General features: G+C 39.6%; 1 protein-coding gene across 1 annotated transcript; it reads right to left on the reverse strand.

Moving 5' to 3' along the window:
* Window positions 1–661: 661 nt before the first annotated feature.
* adad2 (adenosine deaminase domain containing 2) lies at window positions 662–20,404 on the reverse strand. Its single transcript, XM_029519774.1, has 11 exons — window positions 20,249–20,404; window positions 9,420–9,522; window positions 6,697–6,752; window positions 6,225–6,360; window positions 5,529–5,657; window positions 4,752–4,902; window positions 3,720–3,890; window positions 2,887–3,122; window positions 2,363–2,591; window positions 893–1,025; window positions 662–772 (listed from the first exon to the last, which is right to left on the reverse strand). The coding sequence occupies exons 1-11, from the start codon at window positions 20,402–20,404 to the stop codon at window positions 662–664; spliced, it is 1,611 nt and encodes a 536-aa protein (XP_029375634.1).
* Window positions 20,405–20,686: the final 282 nt, after the last annotated feature.

A 20,686-nucleotide genomic window follows, 5' to 3' on the forward strand; every position in this document is an offset into this window, starting at 1 on the left:
GATGGAAGTTCACAATGAACCAATACACAGTTCATCAAGCAATAAGAAGAAAATTTCTCTATTGAGTAAAATATTCTGTAAATTGGCCACAATTCAGAAAATATTAACTAAAGAAAAACTAATGAGAAGTTGACACTTTGAACTTTGTACCACATCATTGATTCTTCAGCTGCCAATTTGACCTCCCGACCTTCAACACAATGGGCTTTCTGTGTACAAATGAAAACAGTACATGTGATTGAAATCTCAAAAGGTTTAAAGCAAAAGAGAAATTAAGTATTAGATACTAAAATGTAGAACAAAACAATTTCCTTCATTAGTTTTTAATTCAACTTGCCTGTTAATCAGTAGAAGCTTTTGGTGACAGAGCCATGGGGTGATAATGTTCAATTCTACTTGACAGTGAAAGGAAAGTGTTCCCTTTGAGCTTTGGCCTTTAAGCAGTGTTTCCACCCACAACTCATTCAAACTGACTACTTTACTGTGGTGCATAACAGCAGAGTTTATTTTTCTCAAACACCTACACGTATTGAAAACAAGAAAAATGTTATGCATAATCCTAAACCAAAATCACTGTAGAAGATAATTAGCACACACAACAGCAGCAACAGCTCCAAACTGAAGAGGAACTCAGACAAACTTGCAAATAGCCAGTCTTTGTTTAAGCGCTGAAGCAATCCACCAGCTTTTTTGAACTCCACAGACCTGCTTGGATGTTCAAAAACTGCTGCTTGACCACATCTTTCACTGACTGGTAGGCCACTGCTTCCACCTATTAAACAGCAAACCATTAATACCATCTTTCAATATACTGTCTAAAAGTATTGTAGCATGCACTATTACCACACATGATAGGATTACATAAATGGGATCATATACAGCTGATACACACCTTGACACTATGGTAGGTGGGAAGGTCCAGTAGATAGCTATGCCCACCCAGCTGTGCAACTTGGCGGAAATAACTGTAGAGAGCTCTCTTGCAAAGTCTGCTGGAGAAGCCAGGCCCACTCACAGAAGGAGAACTATGAAGAATAAATGCATCACAACTGTTGATTACTCTATGTATATTATATTACACATGTATTGTAAGATATTGTAAATATTAGAAACATACCATGATAATGCATATTAATCCAAGCCTAGTTTGAACCATTTAAGGGCTTGAATCTGGAACCTCTGAAAAAGTAACAGCCCTGATGGCCTGGCAATGATTAGACAAGGCGGACTGCTGCATATCTGTAGTCAAGGTGGGCGTGCATGAATGACAGGTAAGTCTTACTACAAATTCATGTACAACCAATATGTTACATGTAGTCTCACCGAGTGAGAGAAAGGAAAGTCCAAAGACATCATCACTAACACTAAGTTTTTGGTAGAATGGACCAGTGATGAGACCTCCTGTGTTTAAGTAAAGACAAAATTTGGGGGTCATGTTGAGTGTGTCAGCATTAAAAGATGTTCACATTAGCAGAAGCCTGTACAGGGAGTCTGGTATCAAATTATGTGAGGGTCAGTTACTACGGTTCACTACACCACCTAGAGACTGTGACATTCACTATCCCACAATTTATTTATTTTATTTTTTTTCCAGACTGAACACATTTAACATTCAAAGAACTCTTCTTTGCAGAATTCATGGGATGTGGGTGCAAGTCAAAGGTTTTAGGAGACTATTAATTGCTTCAGAGATGAAGACAGTAGGGATAATTGGCATTCTGCTTCTACATCATTTAATTAAAATTTCTCATGTGGCTCAAGGAACATCTACATTCACACTTTGTGAGAGTTTCAGCAGGGTTTTTTTTTTTTCTTTTGTTTGTTTTTTTTTTGGTCCACCTTTCTTCCCCCGCCACACTTCTGTTTTTACAGACCTCAAACTGACACTTAATCCTATGGTGTTGCTCAAAATGAACAGTTCAGGCTGCAGGACATAAGCTGAAATTCGAAACAATGCGAGTGCCAAACAGATCTAAAATCTATTTTTGGCTATAATCTCTGCTCAAGGACAAGGCAGCCTCCAGTGAGAGCTATGCCTGTGTCATACTCGCAGCTACTGGACATTAGCAGTTGTCTACAGCTACAAAGCCAAGAGATGGCAGGAGCCCCAGGCTTCGCTGAGGCTGTCAAACAAATAAATTGTATCAGACACTGCCAGCTATTTTGCTCCATCCCTTGAATTGACTACAAGAATGTGAATGAGGTAAGGTACAGTCAGTTCAGGAGGCGTGTGAGAGATCAATCTGAACCTATATCTATGATAAGGGGATAATTTACTGCTTTGACTTTTGAAAGTTAAATGCCATGCAGTGTCCTAGAAAAGAGTGCGCAGCAGTTTTTGTACAATGCAGCCAAACCTTACCCATCGATGATGAGGCCTTTGCTACCATCCAGAACTTCTATATCCTTGTCACCAAAGCACCAGTTGATGCTCAGGTTGTCATGGTGTTGGGAGGTCACAGCAGACCCAGTGAAATCCCCATGCAGAAGCAAGATGTTGTGTTTCTTGTAGGGTGACGGCAGAAAGTGCTCCCATCCGTCGCCCAGTCGGTTGTTGATCATGTTAGACATATCCTCATTGAAGAGCTGTCCTAAATCAAACAATTATCTCTTCAATCTCTCAGGAATTTACAAAGACATAAGTAAGCATTTGAAAATTCATGTAAGTGACAATAACAGCCAGTAATTATTTACATTCTCCATTATGAAAGCATTAGGAAATAGAGAATGGTTTACTGTGTCAAGAAAACAGCCCTTTAAGCCAACTTTATCGTGCCCTCCAACTGGAATTAAAGGCATATTTAAATACAATTGAGCACAAACTGAACTCTCACATAGAAACCAATAACTTCCTAAATTAAAAACATTTGCTTTAGGGCTCTTTACCTAACACTATGCTGGTGATGTAGAGTGGCTCAATGAAGTGGCTCAGTAATGCACCCTGAACCCCGGTGACCATCCATCGGCATAACTTGTCACTTCCAGACATACAACAGACTTTGGCACCCCAGTGATTTGGGTCGAGGTAGGCTACAGAGACCAGCAGGCCCTTGGTGTGATACTGCAGCTTTAATGTTGTCCAAGAACTGTTTGGCAAGCACCTAAGCAGGACAATACAATATCTTGTTAGAATTTCAAGCACACATACTATATCAGTTAAACAAAAGTTAACTACAGACATTCAAACTACTGCACTCATACATTTTAATTACACCAAATACAAATCAAAGACATAATACGAATAAATTCAAAAAGTGGCTATTTAACTCTTAGCTCTTATACCCATTATGCATGTTTTACAATATTTCACAGCAAAATGCTGCTTTAATGTATTATTATAATTAATACAATCCAAGACAACAGCTGCAGCTGCTATTATCTGTTTTTATGAAGCTCAATGTTTTGAGCTTTTGGTTACATTATTGGAAAGGTATAAAAAAGTTTCACAGTATTTTTTGCTGTTTCCATTTATGCAATTGAATACAAAAAGAGGTGCAATAGCACCACTGACTATAATCTCAGCTAAAATATAATTAAATTAACTCCCAGGCAGTACAGGTCATATACACTGTAAGCATTATGTGATTAGCTTTCATGGCAGAACAGTTGTAATGGTTTATATAAGACTGAGCGGCAATGCCAGTGGTCATGGTGTATTCACCATGACCACTGAATGCATGTTTAAGCAGTCAAAACAGGGCAATAACAGATTGCTGTACTTGAAGAAGGGGTTCTTAGCTGCTCCTTCAGGACACTGATTGGTGTAGAGATGCAGGCTTATCTTGGGTTTGAGGCGAAGCTGATGGCTGTCTGCGCTACTCTCGAAAATACTGTTTTCCTTAGCATCAGAATCAGCATCCAAGAACAGCAGAAGCTGCTTGTACAGAAACCTGAACAAAACCCAAGGGGGGAAATCACATTTACAACCACACCAGCATTGTCAATACACTGGAGGCACTATTAAATTCGGCGAGCTTATCCAGATTGCCAAGTCTAACAACAGTTGAAGTTGAAGTTGTAGTTGAGTCTAACAACAGTTGAAGTATGTGTGCACCAAAAAGTAGAAAATACCAAATGACCCAATACACTGTAGAGCACCCATCTTTAACCTTTTTAAACCAAGCTTGCTGCCAGCAATAGATTCATTTCAAATTACCACAAGTTTGTGAATGTTTGCTCTATCTGAGAAATTCCAGTGATTTCCGAACGCAGAGAAGCCGTGCTTCACAGTCAATGTAGGGTCATTACGGTAATTCTACTTGCACTATTGTGCAATCCGCTCCTTTGTTAACACTTAATACACTCTTTCAATATACAGCAAACTGTCAGATATTGAAGGTTCTAAGTATTCTGCAAAAATGGGTAAAAGCCTTTACTCACAGGACACTTTCTGGCCCTTTTATGGTCAAAATAAGCAAAGTCCAGGTGGACAATTGGAATCTTCTGTGTTGAAAGGTTAATTGCAAAGAAAATCCCCTTTATAATTGCAGAGAAAGTCAAGCATGTGAGGATGAAGGCACTCTTTGTTGATGACAGAGAGAACTAAGAAGACGCTTCAACAAAAAAAATCCAAAAATGGTGGCAGCTCTTGTTGCTGAGCTGTATTTTCTGGAAACCAGACTCAAGGCATCAAGGCCTCACTACAAGCAGGTTACCTGGGAGATCTTCATCTTCTAGCCTCTAGTTCCAACATAGCTATGCATATGGTGATACTTTGCTGTATAAGAAAAAGCCATACTGGTAGTTTGTACCTCAGGAGAGCCCGTCTAGCAATGATGATGGCATGGCAGTCATGGACCATTGTCCCATTATAGCAAAGCCACTTGCTGCAGCTTGAATGGCCAGATCCCAATGCCACTACCTTGTAATGGTCAGAGGGACAGCCCGCTGTATCCAAAACTTCTGTGGAGAACATTAAAGCATTTTTCAGTCATATGCTTTGTGTAATTATAACTTAAGTGAAGAGCAACTGCTTGAGACAGGAAAACAAGGATAGGATTTCCGAACATCCATCCATCCTCTACCACTTTTTCCGTTTCCAGGATGTGGGATTTCCAAACATGTCAAAGGTAATTAATCATAAATTGAGACACAGCAGACACAATAATGCATGTTTGCCAGCAGGTGTTTAAAGAGCCCGAATAAAACACAAATGGCTAAAAGCAAGAGAGAAAGGTCATTCATATGCTATCCTCATCGCTCTCCATTCAAACCAGCTTTTGACTGAGACCCCACAGGTCAAAATCAGGTAGATTTTATGGAACAAGGACGGACAGACAGACAGACATAACCATCTGGCTGCAGCACTAGATGAAAAAAAAAACAAAAAAAAAAAAAAACAAAAAACTGTAGAATAATATATGCTTTCATAAAAATTTCCCTTCCATGCTTGTAAACCTTTGTGACCCGCAATAAAATAAAAAAATAATCATGATGAATCATCTCCCATGCTTTCTGTGAAACACTGAAAGGTTTCATTTCACAGTGTAAAACTGATTTCTGAAAAATTCTAATAGGAGAGAGCTTACCTCTTATTAAGACAAATGCTGCCATGTGGCTCTTGCAGCCATGTAGATCAGGACACATCTTCAGGAGGTTGTCAAACTTCTCACTGCATACGGCTGCCATGTGATTTGTATGCCAATCCGTTTGCCAAACTGGAAGAAAGAGAACAACTAAACCAATAAGGCTTTGTTATCTTGGGTCAAAAAAATAGTTATTAATAAATTCAAACTGTGTGTGTGGTTTTTTGCTTGTCTTCTTCCTCTCTTTGAGCTTGATGTTAGACTGCCTTTAGTCCTTGCTCTACTATCTACTTCTATCTGTACTAACTTTTTTCAGAATTTTGGCATCAACTTGGGACCTGATTATCAGTCCTGCCTTCAAGAGCAGGACAGAACACAGTGAATGATTACAAGGACCTCAGGATGACTGGGAAAACAGTCCAGGTGACAGAAGTCAGTGCAAAGATTTCTACTTTGGTTTTGAGAAGGAAGAGATAGGCTAGCCATGGTAGCTACAAGAGAACTGAACTTGTATACTGTCGAGAAGGAAAAAGCTGAACAGAATACAAAAACTTGGGAAGACTAAATGCAGAACTTTTTTTTTTTTTTAAATAGCACCATAGTGGCTATAGTTCATAGTGAGTGAAGCAACTGTCCGACTGAGAGAGCATGTCCAGACTAGAATTAATATACTTACTCTTAACACAATTTATACTGCACCTTCAGTTTTTGTATCCCTGCCTTGACTCTCAAGGTCCCTCATCTGGTCCAGGTAGAGCTTTTCATCGAGGACTAGGTTTTCTGCTGGTAACATATCAGGGAATGAGATGATTGCTTCATCATCTAAGTCTTCATCCTTAAAATTCAGAAAACAAAAAAATATCCTGGTAAAATCTGGGAATAAGGTATTCTCTTATCATCAACCTTGAATATATTTCTCTGGTCTTACCTGAGGAAAGCATGTTGTCAAGACAGTCCCAGCACAAACGGTTCGGACACCATAGGTGATAAATGTGGGAAATGTTTGTACATTAGTCACAGCTTAAATGAGAGGGTGGGTGGATACAAATGGTTTTTAACCCCTCAGGTTAGCTTTGGATAGATTTTGATATTAGCTAATTCTGTTTATTTACCTTATCTCCCAATATGAGCTTTTCTTTGACTTCGGAGGTGGAAACTTTGTCAATGTCACCTCCTTCAGAGAATAAAGCCTCTCTTGCTTGGTCTCCAGAAGCATGCACATCTTCCCTTAGAGGACGACAAGAATAGTGATCACAGGAAAACAAAAATTGCTGATCATTCACAATATTTGTATAAATGAAAATGAACATTTAAGTATCCAAAGCAAACACAACAACAGTAGTCAAGGAATTAATAGTGTTTAAAATAAAAAATAGTTGCGATTATTCCAAAACGCCCTCCATCACCATCAGTGACATCCCTGAAAATATTTCAAACATGCTTCCAAGGTGTATGCAAAATATTGTTGGCTTAAAAGTGCCAAGCAGGAGAGGCGGCTTACAGTTTCAGATAGATAGACAGATAGTAGCTTTATTAATCCCTCAAGGGAATTCCCTCTGGGAAATTCAAGTTCTAGAGTTAGCAGAGCACAGCAGATTAAGACAAAACACAACATACACAGCTAAAACACAAGATTAAATATACAATATAAATTAAGGCACTGTGCATATAAATAAATGAGAAGTGGCTGACAGCTGGCAGCAGTAGCAGTGTTTAAGTATAATCCCACCGTAGCCCACTTGTGGAATTATGTAGTTAGATGGCAAGTAGGGAAAAAGAAGATTCAAAGGCAACGAGGGATACTCATACAGCTTCAGCCAGCCCACCCACCCCCGATGATTTGGAACACATGTATTCCACCGATTGGCTGTTTTATTCTGAAACGTGATGATTGGTGGGGTAAGAATAAAAGCCAGTTGTATGTTCATGTGAGCAGGTCATGTCAAATTTACAAGTGCAGTGTGATGGGATGTCAAGCAGAGGAACGGAAGAGCTGAAGGGGCACGCAGCGTCATTTAATTCAGCTGTATGGGAACACTCTGGCTTCCCTGTCAACTACAGTGACGATAGAAGGTCAGTGGACAAAACTGTCACGGCGTCGGCACTGTGGCGTAAGAAAATCATGCGAGCATGGTAATCCATCGAGCATGACCACCCACATGAAGCGACAACACCCAAATGTGTCACTGACAACAGAAAGAAGGGCAACACAGCAACATCTCATCACCATTGCATTCATGCAGCCCTTTCCTGCAGGATCAGACCGGGCTAAAAATATAACTTAATCCATCAGAGTGTTAATGCTCTCCTGAGACAATGCAGACATCCTCATCCTTTTGAAAAAGAATTTAAAGTTGTAAATTCAGGTCTGCCTTGCTGTCTTTTGTTTAACTTTTCTCTTTTAAGAAGAGAAGGACTGTTCTTATTAACTGACAAGGAATAATGCCTCTTCTTGAATTTGTTTTTGTATGTTTCAAGTATTTTTTATTTTAGTATTTTTAATATTTAACACAAAAGTTCTTTTTGATTCTTTCAGGGTTTTGTTTTACTTCGTTTTTTTTTTTATTTTTGGTTAACTGTCCATATTTAAAGTATCCTGAAGAATTGTACAGTACAAAATAAAAAAAGCATGTGTCTTGTGAACCTTTTTTTCTCCCCCCTCCGTTTTTGCTGATCTGAAAAATTATCTGAACGTGCCTCAAATACCATGATGCAATCCGAACAGTGAGTTTTGTGATCTGTTGCACCCCTGGGTGCACTCATTGATGAGAGCCCATAACTGACAGCGTGTGCACTTATTTTGGACTGGACACACTCACCAGCAGGTTCCTCACCTGCCAACTCTGAAACCTCAGTAAAAACCAGCTATGTTGCAAGTAAAGCCAAATCCCTCTTTGTCAAGATGTCCCCACAGATGATATGCTCTAGCTCTGAACACATTTTTGTCAATTATGAGACCAGAAGATTACGAAGAGCACATAAAAAGGTGGCTGTTCCAGTAGAAGTACTATCTTGTTTCATTACCTGAATCCAGATCCATACTTGTAAACTGGTGCATTATCTGTCCCGTGAACACAAGGACAGGGACGGTTCAAGTTTTGCTCCAAGTCTCCCAGGGACTGAAAATCAGCAGCAGATCTTGTTGAGCTGTATTCAAATGTTTGGTGATCCTCCATGACTTTCTGCAACCTGCAGAAAAAAAACGAAATCAAGTTTGCATGAGGGTTTTCTACGCACATACACGTACACACGAGTTTCACATTCATTAAGGCAGCACAGATGTATGGAGTTTGACCTAAAAAAAAATTATCATTAGTCACTTAGATTTGTGTCTCCTTTTCTTTCTTGTAATTATACTAATGAAGTCTCTTACTACCAAACTTCTTTAAAGTCTATATTTAATGACCATTTATTTTACCTGTGAGCTCATCTGAATTATTGGACTACAGATTAAGCAATAATCTCAACACACATTTTCAACTATTTAACTACTTTAATTTTAACCTAAAGGTCAAATTATTAATAGAGAAAAACAAAACTTACCTGAAAACTCTGACCCAACTACTTTACCTTAAAATGGATTAGCTCATGTTGACAACAATTTAAATGTGGAAAACCAAATCGAAAGTTTCAGCTTTTTTAAGACAGATATGTGAAACAACACAGTGAAGTTAGCAGGACCTTAGTTTTTTTGTTAGTTTTTAAAAAATAGTAAGGTTTGCTAATGCTAATGCTAATGCTAATGCTAATGCTAGCGCTGACGTGACGTTATTTCGCTAACGTTAGCGTCCGTTAAAAAAAAGCTGTCTCCTTCTCCCGGTCCGTCTTTCTTATGATAAATAAACACAGTTTGATGTTTCGGGCCGACTTTGGCTGAAGAGGGAAAAAGTTTACCTCCTTCATGGACAAACTTCACATATGGCTCTGAGTTTGTACCTGCTGTCTTCGTGTGCTCACCGACACTGACGACGGAGGAAGGTAGGCGGCTGTTTCCAGTCTGAGCCCGGACACAAACACAAACACAAACACAAGACATCATAAACATCATAAACATGTGCTGACATTTATTTCTTTAATTCTGATATAAAAAAAAAAAAAGAAACCTAAAGGTTAATATTTCACTTCAGACTTCACCTAAATGTGCACTAATGCCAGATGTATATAAAAACACTGCAGCCAAAAGGCCTTCTGTAAATAAAATAATTAAAATAAATAATAATAATTGAAGTTTCCAAAGCATTTGTGAACTTGGATTCAGATTCCTTAAATGAATCCTCAGGGGCTTTAGATGGTGCTAAGACAATAGATCACATTATGACCTGATCATGTGTGTTGTCACACTTTGACCATATGATTCTGTGCTGTGAGCTTTACAATGCCAGATGTATATAAAAACACTGCAGCCAAAAGGCCTTCTGTAAATAAAATAATTAAAATAAATAATAATAATTGAAGTTTCCAAAGCATTTGTGAACTTGGATTCAGATTCCTTAAATGAATCCTCAGGGGCTTTAGATGGTGCTAAGACAATAGATCACATTATGACCTGATCATGTGTGTTGTCACACTTTGACCATATGATTCTGTGCTGTGAGCTTTACAATGCCAGATGTATATAAAAACACTGCAGCCAAAAGGCCTTCTGTAAATAAAATAATTAAAATAAATAATAATAATTGAAGTTTCCAAAGCATTTGTGAACTTGGATTCAGATTCCTTAAATGAATCCTCAGGGGCTTTAGATGGTGCTAAGACAATAGATCACATTATGACCTGATCATGTGTGTTGTCACACTTTGACCATATGATTCTGTGCTGTGAGCTTTACAAACCCTCGGCTGCTTTAATGGTGTCATACGACAAGTTCTACATATATTATCATTACAATAAGTTGTCAAAGGATGGACGTATGTGTAAGATTTAATGCATATCATAGTTTCACATTTCTGTTTGCCTGGTTATGTCTATGTCGCCATTTTGACTGAATTTAGATTGAATTTGTGAAATGTGTGGAGATGAAAGGGCAGATCTGTCATGTTTTATGTATAGATGCAGTAAATAAACAAATACTACAGAGTGCTTTGATGATTTCTATGAATTTTAAATCTATAGTGCTGCACACATGCATGCATATACACCAAAAGCAAATAATGGAAAACTCCCACGATGATATGAGCATGCAGCTGTTGAAATTAAACCACTCTCTCTCTCAGACACACATGTCTTTGGAGCAGATAAATATTCCCCTGGTCATTGTGAAACCCAGGGCTGAACTCTATTTCACTTCCCCTCACCTCACAAGAAAGCCTTCAGGTCCTTCCTTCCTGAGCCAAATGAGACTGTGTTATTGAGAAGATGAGTGTGCATGTCTTAGTGTGTCCATGCTTCACATGAGACTGTGAAATGTTAAGTCGCTCCCATCTCAAGAGAGCCCGCTGAGGCACAACGGAAACTATCCCATGTGTAATCTTAATTTTAAATACCTCCTCTCCCCTCCCTGACTCCCTTCTCTTTGTCTCTTTATATTCCCCCTTCTCTCCCTAACTATGTCTATCTTTCTTTCTTTTCTTTTTTTTGTTTGCTTTCACACCCACATACTTGCTCACAGGCTGACCGATTTCCCTGTTTATTTTTAATGGAAATGAAACAGTGGTGGCTTACAGAAAACCACAGAGCTCAGTTCAATATCTTTTTCATCCTGCTCAGGGACGCTGTTCCCCAAATACATTGTCACAGCTTTTGTGTTGGAATACGGACAAACAAAACCGTGAAATACTTAGCCCGTTGACAATTTTTCTAAACATATGTTGTTGTGTGCATGTGAGTAAAGTGTGACGGTGTGTGTGTGCTTGGTTGTGTTGTCTATGTGCGAAAAAGAAAAAAAAAAACCAACACCACCACTATGCACTTTTGGGAACAACACTGTGATGTATTAATTTATGTTAATTAACACTGGAAATGAAAACTTGAATTTCAACCAATTAGGTTTTTTTCCTCAGCCTTTTTTTCTTGTTGATCTCCACCATGTGTAGCCACAGTATGTTCATTATTTAATGCTGCAGTATGTTCATACAGAAATACAGGATCATTTAGTAATATTAGAAGCATTTGCATATGTTGTTTGCCAGCAAAATATGTAGTTTATATTTCAAATTAACTCGTACACAGGAAAAATACTGAGGATCATTAACACTTTAACGTGAATTCTGTAGAAATACTCAAGTAAATGTAACAAGTGAGTATACTAAAGAGTATTAAGTATTTTCTTTTTTCCGTTTAATTATAATGTATCTGCATGCTGATGTCACAAATTTTGAAAAATGTGATTGAGGTTGGTGATAGAAAACTTTGAGACTGCTGTAAAGTATTGCTTTACAGAGAAAGTTAAACGTTTCCAGCTCACTAACATCTGTGTAACTCAACGTGAGCAACTGCATCTGATTCACTCTGCTCATTTTATTCTGCTGGGAGCTATTTGGTGCAAGAGTGACATCAGTCTGGGTGATAGTGCCCTCACAAAAAAAAAAAAAAAAAAGGAAAACTTGAACGTTCTCAGCATATCCCTCCTACTTACACTTAACTATCACAGACTTGCTAGTGAATAAAATATGAAATTTGGGAATGTGAAACTGATTTCCAACTGGGTCACTGCCTCCATGCACAACTGAGCAGGGATAATTGGGCATTCATATTTTTTTCCAAAATGAAATTTGACAGGCTTTTCCCCAGGCTCACCACTAGAGGGTAAAAGTCCTTTACTCACCCACTCTCTCAGTTTACTTCTAATGCTCACACATGACCTACAAATCAGCGACATCAGCCAGAGGAGGAAGAGGAGAGATGTTTTGGATACAGCACTGTTTCCCCAAAATGTTCCAAACCAAAAATATAGTTTTTATCCTAATTTTTATCATCTTTTTTTTGATTTGATCTCTGTAACAGCTGTACTGTATCATATTATAAATGAAACATTACATGGAGTTTTAATGTCAAGCAGTAGACAACAAGAAGCAACATGGTGGCTGATGCAAAACAGCATGTCAATATGAGCTATTTTACAAGTCAAAAAGTAATATGCAGTGATGAAATGTGACCGTAGCATTGTATCAATACGTAGGATAACTTGGCCAGAAAACATTACAAAATATAGAAAAATTGATTTTCGGTTCATGACACTCAAGGATTTAAAAGAAATCCATTTATCAAATTTCTAACACTGGAAATGCACTTGAGTGGATGGGTCAGTAAAAACTATTGTTTGTCCTACATTCCTAGTTACCAAGCAATCTATCCTGCTGACCTGATTTCAACTAAGTTTCATTGAATTATTATTATTATTATTATTATTTCACAACTGTTGGATGGATGGCCATGAAATTACTGTATGCTCTCACATTCATCATTAGCTTTATGGCCCTCATGACTAAACACAGATCCAGATTATTATGAAGACTATCTGACAAGAGTTTGCATTGTTTTTGTTTGTGGAGCTAAAAATTATGCAAAGCTGTTGTCAGAGCAAAGAGTCTTCTAACCCAAACTGATACTTAACCTCCCTCAAACTCAAATGCCACATGATCAAGGTGTATGATATAATTGCAGGGTCTGGGGCCAATCGTATCCGATCCCAGACAAACAACATACACACTTACAGGCAATTTAGAGTCACCAATTTACCTAATGTGCATGTTTCTGGACTATGGGAGGAAGCCAGAGTACTCAGTGGGAACTCACGCAGGCTGAGAGAAAACATGCTTGTTTGAAACCAGAAACATCTTGCTGTGAGGCGAGAATGCTAATCACTACACCACCGCACTATCCTAAGATCAGTATCTTAAAGATAATAATCTCATTAGTTAAGAAAAAGTGAAAAAGATGTATTTCTCATTAAGGAACATACATTCTTTGGAGGCTCCCTAAAGTACTGATCTTAGTTTCAGCCCTCAACTCATTTTACTTAGTATTTCAAAATAAGAGCAGTCGATTACTCAATGTCCCTCTAAAAACGTAAAAAATAAAATAAAATAAAAAATAATAGCAAGCACATCTGCTCTTACTTCTTTATTGAAAAGTCTGGATCAGGCCTAATGCCCTGTTCATCTGCTTGAGCTTGGTGAAACTGAAGAAGTAATTATTGAGATATGAGGAGGAAATGTCACATCTTTGAGCTGCAGTCAGGCCCGGGCAGGGGAGCTTGGGGAGTTTAAATGTCACTAAAACCTGTGACTACAAGACATTCCAGAATGGCAAATGTAGTTAATCCTATATGTTTTCTGTAGGTCTCTCACTGTCAATGGATGACAGCATCAATTGCTGTACTGATGCTTTGGTGGAGGTGAGCATGTCAAGATGGTTGTTGTTAGAGGAAACATCTTGAGCTAAAAAAAAAAAGCCAAAATATTTCATCACTTATAACAGGTAACAACTGTTTAATTTAGTGCCAATAAACATGTGCGAGTTTTTGTTTGTATTTCAGAAGAACATTACCAAACATGGATTATCCGTGTGTGTGTCAGTGTGTGAAACTGTGAGCTGGACAGGTGGTTGCAACACCTGTGTTGTCTTTTAATCTCAGTTAAGGCAGTGGATTGTAGAGACAGCAAGATGAAGCTCTTTCACCAGAGCACAAAGAAAGAGACTGGTGATGATTCTAGGTTTTTTTTTTTTTTTTGTTTGTTTGTTTGCTTTTTATGTTTTGCCATCCAACTGTGCCAGGGAGGATCTGAGAAAGAGAGGTGGCGACTGATATCAGGCTACGCACAGTGGACCTAATATCAGCTAGCAGGAAGACAGCACCGACATATTCTGTCCAGGCATCTAAATCTAATCTAGGAGGAGGGTCAGAGCAGAATAACCAGTTATACCCTTTGTGCTCTGATTTCCACTGGTCAATATCTTTTCCCTGCAGACAAACTGAAACAGTTTATAGGGAGCAATACGTATTTTACACAGTGACTAACGCTGCTCGGCAACACTTCCTTGTTCTCTTACACAGCCCCCAGACTCTCTGTGGCTGCTGCCTCATGCATCTTTAAAATATGAGAGGGTGGTTCCACTTTCTCACGCCATGTATGATGAGGAGGTAAAAAAAAAAAAAAAATGCGAGAGAAGGGAGAAGCAGTCGCTAGTGGCGTGCCGAACACACACACTGTATAGCTGCGCTACTGTACAACTGCATATCTCCGAAAACTTAAGCACCCTTTGTGTCTCCCTTTTTCATGACTTATACCCCACAACACTGAAATTTTGCTGCTGCTCTTTGTGAATCTCATCAGGATAATTATTCGCACACAGGCATCCAAGGCATGGGCATCTGCCTCTCCTTCTGTTGACCTCCCCCTGCTTCCCCCTGCCTAATTTTTTCCTCTCCTCTCCTCTCCAATACCTATTACTTCTTTTCCCAGCTTTGCCCTTCTCCAACTGATCTTTTCTACTTAGGTTCAAGCCATTTCTTTGTTAACTGGAGCATCTCTTCCATTTATTATCCCCTTCACAGTCCTTGCAAATTGCAAACATATTCTGCATATATTCAAAAGGGAGATGGATTGGTGCAAGAGGGGAGTATAGCAACGAAAGGTGGGGGGAGAAATAAATATATTTGCAGAGACATTCAGAAAAATTATAGGTAAAAAAAAATAGGTCACACCAAAAATACTGCAATCAACGTTGCATTCGATGCCCTCTACTGTAAAGTTGACATTTCCCATATACTGAAAAAATATACATTTCCAAAAGAGTAAAGACTGATATTGGAAATGTAATAGCTTTTGCGGTAAACTGTACGATCTGTGCATTAGCACAACATCCGGCTGGAAGTTATACTGGAAGTTTCAGATTACATATAATCACTGACTGGTGAAAGCTTGTACCTCCACTATTACGAGATGCATAAATCTGAGAAACTAGTTTATTTTTTTCCTATTCTCTCATCTTAAGTGGAGTTAAAAGGTTCACATACAATAGATATGATGGCCACTACTTTAAAACTCTCTGTATGTGTGTAAATACTTTAATGGACTCAGTATTGCATTTAGGTGTGTAGACTCCTATCTAGAAATTACAGTACTTTCCTCAAAGTACATATTTGGCTGACAGATGATTACTTTTATTATTGCATTGACGATGATGGCTACATCTGTCTGTGTAGGTAGGACCAACACATTACTGACCAGAGACATTGCCAGGAATCCAAGAATTGCATTAAGTAATACAATGACTCCCACTTGTGAAACCACATGTACTCTTGCTGGCTGACTCCCTAAAAACCAACTAAAGGTGTGACACTGACAACAAAGGCATGGGCGGTCGTTGTTGTCACTAGTGATGTGTCGTTCGTGAACAATTCATTCATTTTGAACTCATCTTTTGCACGACTCAGGAGTGACAAGTCGTCTCAGTGGGTGATTCGTTCTTTCTTCCCTGGTCTGTTCTCAGGTTCGTTCACAAATGGGTCTTTCTGCCACATATTATCTGTGTAGGAACAGCTGATTAATTCCCGACTCAAAAGTACAGTTCTTCGGGTCCTGAGTCTCTCATTCACTTGTCTCACAGCCGCTGGCTGGGCAGGCTCAGTGTAGAAATGAGTGATTTGTTCACGACTCATAACTACGGGTCTTTGGGTCTTTTGTTCATTATTCACGTGGTTACTGCAGTAACATGACCAATGCTGTTATTACTTGCGATAGTGTTTCCTCAGTTTACAAAGTCTTTGCTTTATGTGTGTGTGTGTGTTATTGCTTTTATTGTGTGAAGCACTTTGTGTTGCACTCATTTGTAGGAAAAGTGCTATATAAATAAAGTCTGTTTGATTGATTGATTGATTGAGAGCTATCTGAAATTAGCACCAAAGTTAACGTTTGCTATGTAGCTATGGGATGGATGTTTAATTTGCCCCTGGGTCTTCAGTGACCAGGTAGAATAAGGAAAAAAAAAGAAAAATATTTGTTCATTTTACTGAACGAGATTAAAAGACCTGAGTCAGTAAAAAGAGCCGAACTTCCCAACACTAGTTGTCACTTAGTTCCTGTTGGCAGTCCAGGCTTAGCTTTGCTGTTTTAAGATCTGTTGACATCGCACAAAGCAAGATAAGTAAAAGTCAACACGGCCATCCTGCTGTCAAGCTGGCAAAATTACAACTGCAATTTTCTGATGATGTACAAAGCATGTTTTTTGACATGATTCTGTGTGCTCACAGATTGTACCCTGAGAAAGTGCCTCGTTTTTCAGCTGTTCTGGTGGCATGACTCTCAAAAAATGGCAGCCATGAGTCCGCCACCTTGCTTCCAACTGAAATATCTCATCAGCTGTTAGATGGTGCCGCATTTCAGCCGCATTTGATACACACTGTCATCTGTTGTTGATTGTGTATGTTGTGATTTGGTAATATAAAAATACAACTGCACTGAATTTCAAAATAGCATTAAAAATGAGTCTTTACCTCTTTGGTGAGCCCCTGATGTTTCCCCCAGCACCCCCAATGACGTTCACATGTGTGGTTTTGAATTAAATGTCTTGTTGACTAAACATATGCTGACGTTGATCTGAAATGATCACGACAGTGCAGTCTACAGGTTTACAGATCCAGTAGCTTGGCTGCAGTAATCCCAACAAGCCTGGTTTCCTCATGTGTATCTTTAAGGCCACACAACAGCCATATATTTCAGGCCTGTTCTGAAACATCACTGTCTTCACCCTCCAGACGCACTGTGTGTCCTTGTTGCACATTTTGCATCTCTTGGCACATTTATCTGGCGCATGTTGTGCTATGAATAGTCAAACTGCACCTGCAGTGAATCTCCTTTTCTGTTACAGCGCTTCAAAATGATTGATCATACAGCACACTGGACATGGACGTGTTTTTATGACATTCACCTTCGTGGAAGATCTGCACCTGGAATCTCAAAATCAAAACAGAAGCTGGTATATGAGACCATTATTCTGAAAAGATTACTGAAAATGTATCAACAATTCAGATAAAAGTCTACTATCTTATCAGCAAATTAGCAAATGTCTCTGTTTTTCATTCATTAAAATTATTATATTTTTCTTTTTGCTTTTGATTGTGAGTCAACAAAAAAAAGGAGTTTGAGGATGTCATCCAGAGCAGTTTAGATATCGCGCATGAACACTGAATAGAAATACTCATCTTTTTCTCAGTGACATTTTGATTAGGAAGAAAGAGAGGAAAGGAAGGCAGCGGCAGCGTATTCATTAGTGCTGTTGCCCCACAACAAGAAGGTTGTGGGTTCGGTTCCCAGTCTGGGGCCTCTCTGTGCTGAGTTTGCATGTTCTCCCCTGTGCCGATGTGTGTTTTCTCCAGATACTCCGGTTTCCTCCCACCGTCCCAAGACATCAGATTTGGGTTAAATGGTGACTCTAAGTTGTCTGTAGGTCTGAGTGTGAGTGGTTGTTGGTCTCTGTCTGTCTCTGTGTGTTGGCCCTGTGATGGACCAGGGTATACCCCACCCTCGCCAAGTGTGAGCTGGGATTGGATGCAGCCCCGCAACCCTGAAACAGACAAGGGGTAGAAGATGAATGAAAGGAAGACATATGAGACTTAGTTAATAGAGGGCTCTGCTAATCAAACATCTAATTATATGCCTATAAAATGAATTGAAGGAAAGATAACATTACAGAATAGGACAAATGTTTCATGCATGTACTGCACACATTCTCATTACACTCATGGTGAAGTGTGGGGGGAGGGGAACTCTGCTTCATAGGCTCAGCAGGGGATATGTAAAATGCATATTCAGATGGCAAGAACACATACAATATAGCATACTGTACGCATTTAGAGGTTTTTCAAGGGCATTCACTGCAGCTACAGCAACGGCCCAACTTGTATTGTATTCAATTCTTAATCTCCTGAGTACAGATGTTAATTTTGATGTGAGCGAGGCGAGCATATGAAACTGAGGCAATGCACTCTATGGTTTATGTAGGGGTTTCTGAATTTGAAGTGCATGAAAGAGCAGTTGGCAGGAGGTGGGCTCGGAGAGACGTGATGTATCCATTAAACATAAATGGCCAGTGGGGCATCAGTCAGAATGCACTGATCTAGTGCAGGTTAAGTCCGGCAAAATTCTCTTGTTCATCCAAGACTTGACTTCCAAAAATAGGGCTATGTCAATTAAACATGAATGAATATGTGATTGCTTGATGAGTTTTGTGCGTGTGCACCCGTACTGGGTCTTTCCCCCCAGCAGTTCTGTTCTGTTTCTCTCCAAGTTGATGCCGGTTTCCATGGCAGCAACATCAGCTCTGCATCTCCCCGTCTTCCCCTTTCCTTCTCGCTCCTTTCTCTCTCTTTCCCCCTTTTTTCCGCTGTCTCGCTCTTCTCTCTCTCTCTCTGCTGCATCCATCCCACACTACAGTAAACAGGCCACCAGCCATCATTTACATGGCACAGTTGGTCCTCAGCCAAGGCTCTCTCATCTCTGGCAGGCAGGAGATATATGGAAATTATGGAAATGTTACACATATCACCACAATGAAATCCTGCAATACCCCCATAAATACAGGAGGTTCCTTTGTCCTCAATCTTCATTTGACTTTTTTTTTTTTTTTTCCGGTGCAGCCTGTCATGTTTTGGCTCCAGGAGGGACGCCAGAATTTCTATGCAACACGAGACCTACAGTAATTCCAACAGCTTGTAGCCTTTATAGGTGCACATTAATTCACCATACTCTTGAGTTTTGCAGTGCAGGGCAGTGTTTTGCATATTTCCCCAATCGTCATCAGTGATCTCCCTCATCCCTCATCCATTCGTCTTATCTTACCCATTTAGTTTGAACAGGCTAATGACATGTCTGAGTGCAGACAAAAAGAACTGAAAGGAGAGAGCAGAAAGAGGGGTGTAATGTAGAGGAGTGATTTCCATTCCCAGCAGAAATCAATAGGCTGAGCTCTAACATTATGAGAATGTGTGTGCTAAATGTCTGGGCATGTACTTCTGGGTGTATTTGTCATACAGTGTGCATGTGTATGAACTACTGCATATATTATCAAATATGTGTATGTAATTAAATGCCTTTGTTTTTCTGTGGGTGTGTGTGTGCCTAAAACAGAGCTACAGCTATAGGGTGATCAATACGAGCTATAAATGATCTCTATAATGGGATTATTCCTGTGGTGGGACACTGCAGTAGCAATGTGGATGGAGCCGCTGCACGTGAGGTGGATTCAGTGCTGGTATTTGATCCTTTGCGCGCGTGTGTGTGTGTGTGTGTGTGTCTGCCTTCAAAAGCAGGGCAAACAGAGAGGGTGTGGTTGGTGGGCAGACAGGGTCCCAGTCTCAGTCCTGGGTGTACGAAAAGTAATTCAGCTGATTTTCTGCGTGTGTGCGTGTGTTTGTGTGTGTGTGTGTGTGCGTGCATGCGTGCGTGCGTGCGTGTGCGTGTGCGTGTGTGTATTTTAGTCATTATTAGGCAACCAGATTCTCCTGGCTCTTTCCAAAGGTCTGAATGACTAAGTGATCAAAGTCTGTGACAGCGTTTGTGTGTTTGTGTGTATCTATGTTTATCCTTGTGTCCTTCATCCATTTCCTTAACTTTGTCCTTTCCTCTCTCCTTCTTCCTTTCCTCTTCACCTTTTTCTAGATGTAGCTGTCTGTTTTGTTTTTTGTTTTTTTTTTTATTTCTGGTGGAATCTTTTCATCATTGGGACATTTTTTTCCAATTTTGGTGTCCTGGTCCTCTGAGTACACTTCACCTAAAAGATACCTCATAAAAGAATGATATCTCGCCACTCTTGTCTCCCTCTTCGATGCTCTCCTCGCATTCATGCCTCTTTCCCCCTCTCTGCTGAGCCAGTCCTTGGCAGCTGATTGTCCTCTGTGGGCCAAGCACGAACAAATGGCAGTCTTCCTTGCTGGACATGGTCTGATCACGCACCCATGAGCGAGCAGAGGCACATACCGTGCTGTGGATGCAATACGCCTGCACACATCTCATCGGAGAAATCACCCATGCTTATGTATGGAAACAAACATACACTGCTCTGCCCAACTCTGTGGTTTTTACATTAGTGTAATTCTTGATTTAATATGAATTCGGACCAGAGCTTTGCCTATTTTCCCAAAAGAAATACTGCCATGGCCTGGTTTTACTTGGCCAAAGTCATTTAGCCTACACATAGACACACTAAAACACACACAGATT

The sequence above is a fragment of the Echeneis naucrates genome, chromosome 14 (genome assembly GCF_900963305.1).
Source record: "Echeneis naucrates chromosome 14, fEcheNa1.1, whole genome shotgun sequence".
NCBI lineage: Eukaryota > Metazoa > Chordata > Actinopteri > Carangiformes > Echeneidae > Echeneis > Echeneis naucrates.